The 13,054-nt window shown below is 38.5% G+C and overlaps 2 protein-coding genes across 2 annotated transcripts; both read right to left on the bottom strand.

The window, feature by feature from the left end:
• Positions 1-209: 209 nt before the first annotated feature.
• Positions 210-1,613, bottom strand: LOC108945243 (uncharacterized). Its single transcript, XM_018770990.1, has 3 exons — positions 1,113-1,613; positions 753-884; positions 210-659 (listed from the first exon to the last, which is right to left on the bottom strand). Exons 1-3 carry the CDS (start codon positions 1,611-1,613, stop codon positions 210-212), a joined length of 1,083 nt encoding a protein of 360 aa, XP_018626506.1.
• A 1,109-nt stretch (positions 1,614-2,722) lies between these two features.
• Positions 2,723-3,253, bottom strand: LOC138910758 (uncharacterized). Its single transcript, XM_070201943.1, has 2 exons — positions 3,111-3,253; positions 2,723-3,017 (listed from the first exon to the last, which is right to left on the bottom strand). The coding sequence occupies exons 1-2, from the start codon at positions 3,251-3,253 to the stop codon at positions 2,723-2,725; spliced, it is 438 nt and encodes a 145-aa protein (XP_070058044.1).
• Between the last annotated feature and the right edge of the window lie 9,801 nt (positions 3,254-13,054).

Below are 13,054 nucleotides of genomic sequence, written 5' to 3'. Positions count from 1 at the left end.
ATTAAATAATTTTTATTAATCACCAAGTGAGTCATTACAAAACCACACCTGACTTTAAACTCAGTCAGTTGTTTCTATACAGTATCTATCTCTCCCGGTACATCCAATTAAACCGCTCACCTCACCATCTAACTATTCGAAACAACTATTCAAAATTTTAACAATTGCAGTAGGCTCCTAGTTCGAGCATTATCTCTGACATTACATACTCATGCTATAGTTCTTGCTATTTCTTCTACATCTCTGCCGGCCTTCTCAAACACTCGGTTGTTTCTTTCACACCATATCATGTGGATTATCTCAGCATATATCATCTTGAAAGTGGCATCTGCTTGAGACTTTCCTTTAGCATTCTCCATTGCCCATCTCCAATGTTGGTTCCATGAATTCAGACCATGTGGTTGCTTTTGAAGCCACATTAGGACCTTGTTCCATGTCCTTTGAGCAAAGACACATTCCACAAAGAGATGGTTTCTGCTCTTATTATGCAATTGACACATGACACATATTGTGTCCACTGGAATACCCCACTGTAGAAGTCTATCACTTGTAAGTAGTTTGTTTTGAAGGTACATCAATATTGTAAACTTAGCTTTGGCTCTTGCTTCATTTGTAAATATTGAGATTTTCCATTCCACTCCAGGTAGTTGACCCAGCATCTGGTAGTAGAGTTGTCTGATCATGCTGCATTTTCCTTAAGTCATTGTCTGACTTAGGCCCACTATATCCCTTACTCCAATCATCTTTCTGACCAGCCAAGAAGCCTGTTGAGGAATTGGCATGTCATCTAGCTGTTGGTTTTTTATATAATAGGAACTGATCCACCTAATCCACAGCTTGTCCACCTTATATGCAAGATCCCAGTGATTTTTAGCAGCAGCAACCTTATTCCAAAGTTTAAGGTTGATGAGGTTTAGACCTCCTACACTCTTAGGTGTACACATTTTCTCCCAAGACACAAGTGATCTTCTTGTGATAACATTAGAACCAGACCATACATAACTCATACAGTAAGCCTCTATTGTTTTGAGAACTTTGTTTGGGATTAGGAATAATTGTGACCAATAAACTTGTATACCAAACAGAACTGAATTACACTAACTGAATCATACCTGCATAAGACAGTTTTTGGTTGTCCAGAAGGAGATTCTAGCTACAATTTTCTCTATCAAAGGTTGCCATTGAGCTAAGGACATGTTCTTAGTAGATAGAGACACTTCTAAGTATTTTACTGGGAGTTCACCTCTGGAGTAACCAAATCTTTGTTGCATCTCATCTTTGACTACTTGTGTAACACCTCCATTGTAGATAAAACTCTTAGTCTGATTAGCTTGTAGTCCTGATGCTCTATAAAATTGGTTAAGGCATTGTTGAAGCTGAGTACCATAAGGTATATCACCTCTTGCAAATAAGAGTAAATCATCAACAAAACTTAGATGCGTAATACTTAGCTTTGAACACCTAGGGTGGAATTTATACTCCTTCTCCTTTTGTAATCCTTTGAGGCTTCTACTCAAGTACTCCATTACAATTGCAAATAAGAAAGGTGAAATAGGATCGCCTTGTCTCAATCCTTTAGTTGCTGGGAAAGGAACTGAAGGTTCTCCATTCATTACAATTGAATAGCTCACAGTATTAACATAGGTTAGAACCTACTCTTGAAATCTTCTAGGGAATTCTAGCTCAACCATGACCTGCTCCAAGATGATCCACTCCACATAATCATAGGCCTTGGTCAGGTCTATTTTGATTATGCATCTAGTAGAGGTATTCTTCTTTGTATAAGCTTTGACAAGCTCGTGAGCCAGGATGATGTTGTCTGTAATTTTCCTCCCAAGAATGAAACAACTTTGTGCTTCATTAATGATGTTTGCTATGACTTTCTGTAATCTATTTGCCAGCACCTTTGAGATGATCTTATATAGAAATGAGCAGCAGACAATAGGTCTGAAATCAAATGTTGTTGCAGGATTGCTCGCCTTAGGTACCAGTATAAATGCAGTGCAATTTATGGCTTTATATAGCTTGCCAGTAGGAGTGTTCATAAAAACCCGAAAAACCGAACCAAACCGAAAACCAAAATAAACCGACCAAAAACACCGATATTTTTAGGTTTGGTTTGGTTTTGGTTTTAAATTTTAAAACCCGATCAAATTTGATTTGGTTTTGGTTTTAATAAAAAAACCGAACCAAACCGACTATAAAAGTATCTATTTAAATTTATTATTACACTTATATATATGTATATTTTTATATAAAATTTCTAAAATTTTATGGTACATATTAGTCATTTGTATTTTTAGTCTAGTTCTTTGCTATTATAATAATCTAATTCTTTGCCTTCTAGTTTGATTGATAGTTTTTTTTTATTAAGTACAAGAATTTATTTCATGTTAAAAATAATCGATTTTTAATTGAGTACTTAAGTTATTCATCACTATTTGAGTCAATTATCATCAATATATCTTGGTAAATGATAGATTTCTCAAAGAGCAATTGGTTTGATAGCGTTACGTTGAAAATGTACTCGCCGGAATATGCGTTTGGTAGTGTATATCTCATATTTAAAAAAAACCGACAAATAACCGAAAAACCGATAAAAACCGAATCTATAAAAAACCGACTTAATTGGTTTGGTTTGGTTCCAATATTTGAAAAATCGACTTACTTAGTTTGGTTTCTTTTTAGGGAAAAATCGACCCAAACCGAACCATGAACACCCCTACTTGCCAGTAGTAAAGAAATCCTTAATTGCTCTCACTACATCACTTTTGATCAGTGGACATGCTCTTTTGAAGAAACAAGAGTTATATCCATCCACTCTAGGGGCCTTATCTTCATGTATTGCACATAATACTGCATATATCACCTCCTCTGTTACTTCCACACATAAGCTCAATTGTTGTTCATGAGTGAGTTTAGGTCCATTTTCTATAGTTTCCTTATTGATATCAGGCAAAGATGCAGCAACAGTTCCCATCAAGCTCTTATAAAATTTAACTATCTCCTCTTTAATGCTAGTAGGAGTAGCCAATTTTATTCCATCATCATTGTATATCTCTAGTATATGCTTTATTTGACTTCACTCCTTCATTATAACAGAGAAGTACTTGGTATTAACATCTCCTAGCTTGATCCATTTCACTCTAGCCATATGTTTGAGGACACTTTTCTCAATGAGGGACCACTTCTCCAAGTTTTGTATGATAGTCTTCTCTAGTAGTAGTAGATTATCTGAATATTGCATCCTCATTTCCTCCTAGACTTGAATAAGATCAACCTTGGCATTTTCAATTCTCTCAGCAATGCTCTTATACTCATTAGTATTAAGACTTTTGAATAGAGGTTTCAGAGCTTTTAGTTTCTTCCAAATGTTCTCCATTTGATCATTGACTTCCTTTCTTCTCCATAGATTGCTAACAATTGTATCAAGCTCATCATGAGAGGCCCATACATTAAAAAACCTAAAAGGAGTTCTAATGTTAAGTTTCACAGTCTTTATATAGACAAGCATTGGTGAGTGGCCAGATATTAAAGGTATATCATATTCTGTGTGCACATGACCCTAGTTCATCATCCAGCTATCATTGCCAAAGATCCTATCAATTCTGATCACAATCCTTTCTGCCCCCTGTAAATTATTGGCCCAGGTATAGTAGTATCCTCTCTATAGTAGTTCATTCAATAATAGATTGTATATGCAATCAGAAAAGTTAGTAATTTCATTCAGTATCACAGGGTTGTCATACATCTTGTCTTGTGTATATAACATAGCATTAAAATCACCACCTATCAGCCATGGTTTATTTGTGTGTACATATATATCAGCCATACTTGTCCATAACTCCTTTCTTTGATTAACTGTATTGAAGCCATATACCAATGTTAGATATGCTTCAAATCCATCTAATTTTTCTTTAACTAGGCAGCATATAATTTGAGCCTCCACTCTTTCAACATCAACACTATACACATTTGGATCCCAGGTGAGCCATATTCTGCCATCCACAACTTTCTGGTAGTTATACTGCAATGCCCATTATGGTAGTATGTTTTTGATAACTCTCTTCACATTTGATTCTTTGACTCTAGTTTCGAGCAATCCAGCTAGTTTGATATGTTTATTCTTCATATATGTTGAGAGATCTTTCTTCTTGTATCTTTTGTTTATACTCCTAACGTTCCACACCAACCAAGTCATTGGGATAGGGAAGGAGGCCTACTTTCTACTGTAGGCATGTTCTTATTTCTCTCTAATCCACATGTTATCTTTTTTGTACTAGTGATCCTCTGCATGCTAGCTGCTAGAGCTGGAAATTCTCTAGGACAACTAAGCTCATGGCTTTTATGTTCTTGGTTTTCCACTCCGATGCTTTCCTTAGCAGGTTCCTTTGTGACAGTAATCTGGTCCTCCCTGACAAGCAAGGTCATCTGCCTTTGTCCTACTTCCTATTGACAATGTTCATCAACTGTGGCTTTGCTAGTCACCATAACCTCAGCAACCTTACCATTCTTGTCAACAACTGCTTTTGTTCTCCACACTTGTATCATCTTTGGAGGTCTAACATCTGTATGTGTTGGCTGGGCATTTTCTCTTGGTCTTCTCTTTCTCCTTTGCTGCATAAAGTTCTGATTCTCAACTTTTTTTTGCCTGTAGCAGTGACCTATTTTTAAGTAGACCTCACAAAATTCTGGTTTCCAGTCGTATTCAATCGTTTGCTCAAATTGTCTCCCATATGGTTCCCACACTAAGACACTAGTAGGAAGTGGCCTTGTAACATTTATTTCAATGAGAATGCGAGCATAGGAAATCCTTTTCTATTTAGAGGTACACTCATCAATATACATTAGTTTTCCTATTGCACTAGCAATCCTACTCAATGATCTTCCTCCCCAGCAACCCATGGTAGGTTTGGAAATACCACCCACGGGGGAATTTCCTGCATGAATTCTTTTGTGAAATCAAAATTTATAGTCCATGGCTTCAATATCATCGGTTTATTATTGATTGTATAAGGCCCAGAATATAATATTTCCTGCATGTCACTTGTAGACTGAAATTTGATAACATAATACCTTTCATCATGGTAAAATACCTCTACTTCAGCCACTCGATTCCAGCTCGGTTTCACAAATCTATGCATATAGTTATACCCCAGTGTCTCTCCAATTACCTACACAATCAGTGCACTCTTCCATTTTTGGATTTCTCTATCAACATCATCCTTTTCCAGCTGAACTACAACTTTCCCCTCAACAATTGCAGGAGGAATGTAGTCTAATTTTAAACCATTTTCTGAGCTACGATTAGCTGCAAAGAGGAAGGTCCATGCAATTGACTTCTCCTTGTTCTAAATCGTTGGTTCCAGATCTGGGATGCCCTTACTTGTACTCGTCTGATCTGTTGACTTCAGTGTTGAATCCTCCTTTCACCCACTTAGATATGGAGTAGTACTCATGTCCAGTCTCTTAGCAGTGTGTTGCACACTCGATTCCATTTGTTTCTGCTTCAAATTTGACTCAAGCAATGGAACATGAGTAGTAGCCAGTTGTTCCAACGTTGATTTTTCCGGTTGTGTATGAGCTTCAGCTGCTTTACCTATAGTAGCCAAAGGTTGCAACCTAAGTCATCCATGAGCTCGACCTCTTCCCCTAGCCATAACTACGGTGGATAGGCGTACGTTTAACTAACGTGCGCTGAGGGCATGGAAGCTAGAGAGAAAGAGCATACGTTTTTTAGAAGAAGTGCCCTCTCTTAGTCATCTTGTTATTTACATAATTTTTTAACACGTTTATACAAAATTATAAATACATTCTAATAAACTAATTGTTATATTTACAAAATAATATAATATATTTTATTGTAAGTTATTATTATGGAAGCATAATAAAATAATTTTAAGTTAAAAAGAGATCAATTTCGAATTGGGTAAATATAGGGAAACTATCAACTATGTTCATTTTTAAGTAGCTCATTGCAAAAATTGGCCAATTCATAAAATATTACTAATATTAGCCAACTATTATCCATATTAGCCAATTAGTTATTTGTAGCCAAAACAAATGTCAATTCTTTACTTTCTTTTGAATGGGTGTTATTAGAATAGATTGGGTACATCTTAAGGAGCTTGAATCCCAATTTTTGGGATGATTTGGTGGAGTTTTTATCACATTGTGTATTATTTGTGTATCACATATGCATCAAACATGTATTACATGTATATTCATGTATACCTGTGTGTGAGATACATATGTGATACACGTTTGACACATATGTCGCAAAAGAATTTTTTGAACTCGATTTTAACTACGAATTTTGATGCCAAATCAGTTCAAATTACCTCCAATCTTCCTCAAATTTTGTATATTAACTCATCTATATGTTTTCAATGAATTATAACCATATCCATTGAAAAATCTTCTTTTTTGCTTAGAGTTTTGGAATCTTATAATTTTTTTGTATTTCATTACCTTATTAGCTACCTCATCCATGAATTTTTCTTTTTGTCTTGCATCTAATATTGCTAATCACGCTTAAAAATATAGAAGGAGATCTTTGCATGTGATTCTTGGAGAGAAAGAACCTTGTCACGACCCAAAACTCAACCTGTCGTGATGGCGCCTATCATGATACTAGGCAAGTTGACTACTTAGAAATTTCCAATACTTCCAAATTTAAAACAATTTAAAATATATCAAAACATGTTCAAACAAGTGAAAATCTCATAAATGCTGGATAAAACCGTCACAACCCAATACTGAAGTTTCCCAAAACCAGAGTGTCACTAAGTACATGAGCATCTCTACAAATACAGAGTCTGAATCACTGTCTAAGAAACTGAAACTACATAAGTAATAAACATTGAGGGATAGGGGAGGAGAGTCAAGGTCTGCGGACGCCAGGGCAACTACCTCGATAATTTTCAAATGACGGTAAACTCTGATAATCAGCAACCACCGTGTCCGAAAACACCTGGATCTGCACACAAAGTGCAGGGTGTAGCATGAGTACAACTAACTCAATAAGTAATAAGTCTAACTATTGGGCTGAAAGTAGTGACGAGCTTCACAGGTACAATTAAATTACCAAATTACAGTACAAAAATGTAGGCATGCTTCCAAGTTAAACAGTTAAAGCCCAAACAGGTAAAATATGTCACATTCAATTGAAACAAGATATGGTACATCTCGATATCTCCACTTCATTTATGTATGTTAACCGAAGTACAAAATAGTGATGAAATCATATGCATACTCTCAGAGTATCAATCAGTTAGTCCTCCCATTCACTCATTCCTCACAGTCACTCCATCCTCACAGTCACCCAATCCTCCCAATCGCTCGGCACTCGCACCCAATCCTCCCAATCGCTCGGCACTCGCACTCGTTAGGTACCTGCGCTCACTGTAGGTGTGCAGACTCCGGAGGGGCAAATCCAGCCCAAGTGCTATAATAAGCCAATAATGGCATGAATCAATAACACATGTTGCGGCGTGCAGCCTGATCCCATAAATATCCTCACAATCAGGCCCTCAACCTCACTCAGTCATTAATCTCTCCAGTTTCTCGGGCTCTCAAGAATCATGATAATCAGCCCAACCAATGATGATATAATGTATAAATAAATGGCAATAAAGACTAAGATATGATATGCAAATAATAGCTATGTCTGAGTGTATGATTTCAAATTAAGCAAGTAATTCAACATGTAATGCGACCTCTACGGGTCCCAACAATACCAACATGTAGCCTAAGCATGATTTCTAACATGACTTGCAGCTCAATTTCCCTAACACATGGAGAATATACGGGTAACGATAAGGTTATTCAACTATAAAGTTCCATGGAATTGACCAAGTCACAATTTGTACGATGCACACCCAAACGCCCATCACCTAGCATGTGCGTCACCTCAACACCAATCACATAACACATAATTCGGGGTTTCATACCCTCAGAACCAAGTTTAGAAGTATTACTTACCTCAAACCATGCAAATCTCTACTCCAATAAGCCCTTTCCTGGCGAATCGGCCTCTGGATGCCTTGAATCTAGCCGCAAACAATTCGATTCAATCAACCCGAGATAAAGGAATCAATTCCATAAGAAAATACAAAGTTCTTAATCAAACGTCAAAAGGTCAACTCAAAAGTCGACTCCCGGGCCCACGTCTCGGAATCCGATAAAAGTCACAAAATCCGTAAGCCAATTCAACCACAAGTCCAACCATACCAAATTTACCAAATCACCACCCAAATCCCCAAATTAAACTCTCCAAATTCCTAATCTCAAACTCCCGAATTCCACCTCAAAACACACAAACTAGGTGGGAAATCCAATAGGGAAACAAGATTATTAAATAAAAATGATCACAAGTGACTTACCTCAAGAAACCCCTTGAAATCCCTCTAAGAAATCGCCTTAGCCTGAGCTTGCAATGTCCAAAAATGATTAAAACCTCGGAACCCTTTGAATTTAAACATTGCCAGTGCTTTCGCACCTGCGCTCAATTTGACAGCACCTGTGGTTCCGCTTTTGCGGATATTCCATCCCTTCTGTGATCAAATGAATCCAGGCCACTTCAGCAGTTGCGATATTCCATATGCAGATGCGCATCCGCACCTACGGATAACATTCTGCGCCTGCGCCCCCATGCTACCTTTCCAGAACTCGCACCTGCGACCCCTCTCCGCATCTGAGACCACGCAGGAACGGACAAACCCTAGAACCTGTGACCACTGCCTAGCTTCGCCCAACCGCATATGCGACCAATCCTTTCGCTTCAGCGGCCATGCACCTGCGACCAAAACTCCGCAAGTGCGATCGCACCAAATTTGGTGCACTTCTGCAGTCCTTCAATTCCAAACTTTGATTCTTTAACCATCTGAACTTCACCCGAGGCCCCCGGGACCTCAATAAACATACCAACAAGTCCTAACACATGATACGAACTTAGTCGAGCCCTCAAATCACATCAAACAATATGGAAAACATGAATCACACCTCAATTCAAGCCTAATGAAAACTAAAGAATTCCAACTTCTACAATCGATGCCGAAACCTATAAAATCGTGTCCGACTTTTGCCATTTACAGCCTAAATCAACTAAGGACCTCCAAATCACTATTCGGACACACTCCTAAGTCGAAAATCACCCAACAGAGCTATTAGAATTATTAAAACTCCATTATGGAGACATTTACACACAAGTCAACATCCGGTCAATATTTTTAACTTAAGCTTCCGACCTTGAGGCTAAGTGTCTCAACTCATTCTGAAACTTTCCCGGAATCGAACCAACTACCTCGGTAAGTCACATAGAAACTAATAAGCATAAAATGAGCAGTAAATGGGGGAACGGGGATACAACACTCAAAATTTCCGACCAACTCAAATAGGCGTGGATATCTACTCCGCATCTCCCGTTTGGTCTCCCAATTAGCCACCTCAACTGGCTGACCTCTCCACTACACCTTCACTGAAACTATGTTCTTTTACCTCAACTTCCGAACCTGCTAATTCAAAATGGCCACCGGCTTTACATCATAAGTCAAATTCCCTTCCCACTGAACTGTGTTGAAATCCAAAACATGAGACGGATCACCGACATACTTCCGGAGCATAGAAACATGAAACACTGGATGAACACTCGACAGAATAGGCGGCAAGGCAAGCTTGTAAGACATATCTCCAATCCTTTGAGGCACCTCAAATGACCCAATATACCGAGGGCTCAACTTTCCCTTCTTCCCGAACCTCATAACACCTTTCATGGGTGAAACCTTGAGCAGTAATTTCTCCCCAACCATGTAAGCAACATCACGAAACTTCCGATCGGCGTAACTCTTCTGTCTAGATTGCGTCGTGCGAAGCCAATCTTAAATCAATTTAACCTTGTCCAAAGCATCCTGAACCAAGTCAGTCCCCAATATCCTAGCCTCACCTAGCTCAAACCATCCCACCGGAGACCGATACTGTCTCTCATACAAAGCCTCATATGGAGCCATCTGAATGCTCAATTGGTAGTTGTTATTGTACATAAACTCTACAAGCGACAGAAACTGATCCCAAGAACCATCGAAATCTATGATACAAGAACGTAACATATCCTCCAATATCAGAATAGTGCGCTTGGATTGTCCGTTCGTCTGAGGGTGAAATGATGCACTCAACTCAACTTGGGTGCCTAACTCTCGCTGCGTTGCTCTCCAAAACTGTGATGTAAACTGCGTGCCCCAATCTGAAATAATGGACACCGGCACACCATGAAGGCAAACAATCTCGCGGATATAGATCTCAGCTAAGCGCTCCGAAGAATAAGTAGTCCCAATTGGAATGAAGTGCGCGGACTTGTTCAACTTATCCACAATCACCCAAATAGCATCAAACTTCCTCAAAGTCCATGGGAGACCAACTACAAAATCCATGGTGATACTCTCATTTTCCCCTCCGAAATCTCAAGCCTCTAAAGCAATTCGCCCGGTCTCTGATGCTCATACTTCACATGCTGACAATTTAGGCACCGAGATACAAACCCCACTATATCCTTCTTTATCCTCCTCCACCAATAGTGCTACCTCAAGTTCTGGTACATCTTCACGACACTCGGATGGATGGAATACCGTAAACTGTGGGCCTCCTCAAGAATCAACTCTCGTAACCCATGGGCACATAAATCTGGTCCTTCATTCTCAATACCTCATCACCTCCAATAGTAAAATCCTTGGTATCACCATGCTGAACCGTGTCCTTAAGGACAAGCAAATGGGGGTCATCATATTGGCACTCTCTGATGCAATCATATAAGGAAGTCCGAGAAACCACACAAGCTAGAACTCGGCTTGGCTCCGAAATATCTAATCTCACGAACTGATTGGCCAAGGCCTGAACATCAACTATAAGTGGTCTCTCATCAATAGGAATAAATGCAAGGCTACCCATACTCACCGCCTTTCTACTCAAAGCATCGACTACCACATTGGCCTTCTCGGGATGATACAGAATGGTGATATCATAGTCCTTTAGCAGCTCCAACCAAATCCGCTGCCTCAAATTTAGATCTTTTTCTTGAACAAGTGCTTGAGACTCCGATGATCCGTAAATACCTCACAAGACACACCATAGAGATAATGCCTCCAAATCTTCAATGCATGAACGATGGCAGTCAACTTTAAATCATGAACATGGTAGTTCTTCTCATGAGGCTTCAACTGGAGCGAAGTATAAGCAATCATTCTACCCTCCTGCATCAAAACATACCCAATACCAGTCCGAGAAGCATCACAATACACTGTATAAGAACCCAACACTGAGGGCAAAACTAGAACTGGAGTTGTGGTCATGGTGTCATGACCCAAAGTCCCAACACAGGCGTCGTGATGGCACCTAGTCTCTAAGACTAGGTAAGCCGATTTCTATTACATTTTGAAGCCATTTTTTTTTAAATCTAACAGCGGAAATAATTACAATATACAACCTCCCAAGACTGGTAGTACTGAGTCACGAACTCTAACTGAATACATAGAATGATCACGAGGACCGAATATACAATACTGTTTGATTACAAGTTAACAATACAATGAAATGAAAGGACTCCAAGGAACTGCGACGACCAAGCAGCTCTACCTTGAATCCTTATGATCCAGCTTTAACTCTGCTCAAGTCCGTTATCATCAATACCTGGCTCTACACAAAAACGTGCAGAAGTGTAGAGTGAGCACACCACATCGGTGCCCAGTAAGTATCAAGACTAACCTCAATGAAGTAGAGACGAGATACAGTCAAGACACTCACTATTCTAATAACCCGTGCAGTATAATATACAAAATAATAGGAAACAAATAACAATAGGACAACATGGAACAACTAGTGATATGCATAGCAGACAAGAAGAATACCATTAATATCACTTAACAATTAATAAGCACAATTACACCCAATTAAATCAAGCCCTTCAAATAAATGTCTTTCACATAGTTCTTCCAGATAACTCTCTTTCAAACATAATTTTCTCAAATAATTATTTTTCAAATATAATTCTTTCAATAAATCTTTTCAAATACAATTTGCTCAAATAAATATATTTCAAAATACAATTCTTTTATATAATACTTTCTAAGTAAAAATCCTTCCAAATAAATATTTTGAATATAATTCTTTCAATTAAAAAGTCACCAGATGACACCTCATTTCAAAATCATCAAAAATACGGGTCTCAGCCCATTTTCATATTTTTCGTAAATACGGGTCTCAGTCCATTTTCATATTTCCACGACACCTCGTGCCCATAATTAAATTATCATATTTGCCCGGTACCTCGTGCCCTCAATTCATCTCACAATTGCACGGACAATTCATGTGCCATATATCATTATTATTTCATCACAGCACCCCGTGCCCACATTTTATATTACAACTGCACAGACAATTCACGTGCCAATATCCCTATTTCATATCACAATTCACAGCACCTCGTGCCCACATTTTATTTTATAAACCGCCTGACAATAGTCACAGGCTCCCAATTTCAACACAAATCGGATTATTATCAATTTACTAACAACAAGACAAGTTGCACAAGGCATAAAAATAAACACAAGAACATCACAACATCACATGAAAATTATCAACACCACAACCGCATCATCACATATCGTCCCTGGCAATAGCCACCCTTATCGCTCCGCCCAGACAATATCAATAGCCACCATTATCGCTCCTATTGCCACCCTTATCTTTCCTATAGCCACCCTTATCACTCCGCCCAGACAATATCAATAGCCAACAAACACAACAGTGAAATGCCACCCTTATAACCACATAACATCAACGGTGAAATGCCACCCTTATCTCCCCAAAATAGCAACTCGCACAACACAACAATTTACACGGGAAATTATCACAACATAACAAAAATCAATTCATATCACAATTTGCCCAATGGCCACAACCAAATTTCAAAGCTACAACCAAGTCAATTAATTTCACAGCAAATAGCCAAATGATCCACACAATGTGTACAACACCCAGAAATAATCAATAGAGATAGAAATTA

This window comes from Nicotiana tomentosiformis, chromosome 1 (genome assembly GCF_000390325.3).
Source record: "Nicotiana tomentosiformis chromosome 1, ASM39032v3, whole genome shotgun sequence".
Taxonomy (NCBI): Eukaryota; Viridiplantae; Streptophyta; class Magnoliopsida; order Solanales; family Solanaceae; genus Nicotiana; species Nicotiana tomentosiformis.
Note: the sequence above shows the minus strand (reverse complement) of the source record. Positions and strands in the feature narration are given on the sequence as shown.

Bases quoted from the DNA above. Each gene is read 5' to 3' on its own strand.
- LOC138910758 (XM_070201943.1), bottom strand. From the start codon at position 3,253: ATGAGGATGCAATATTCAGATAATCTACTACTACTAGAGAAGACTATC. The intron at 3,018-3,110 runs GTACTTCTCTGT...TACTCCTACTAG, and splicing joins CTAGGAGATGTTAATACCAA to CATTAAAGAGGAGATAGTTA.
- LOC108945243 (XM_018770990.1), bottom strand. From the start codon at position 1,613: ATGAATGGAGAACCTTCAGTTCCTTTCCCAGCAACTAAAGGATTGAGA. The intron at 885-1,112 runs GTATGATTCAGT...CTTTGGAATAAG, and splicing joins CCAAAAACTGTCTTATGCAG to GTTGCTGCTGCTAAAAATCA. The intron at 660-752 runs GTCAGAAAGATG...CTCTACTACCAG, and splicing joins CTCAACAGGCTTCTTGGCTG to ATGCTGGGTCAACTACCTGG.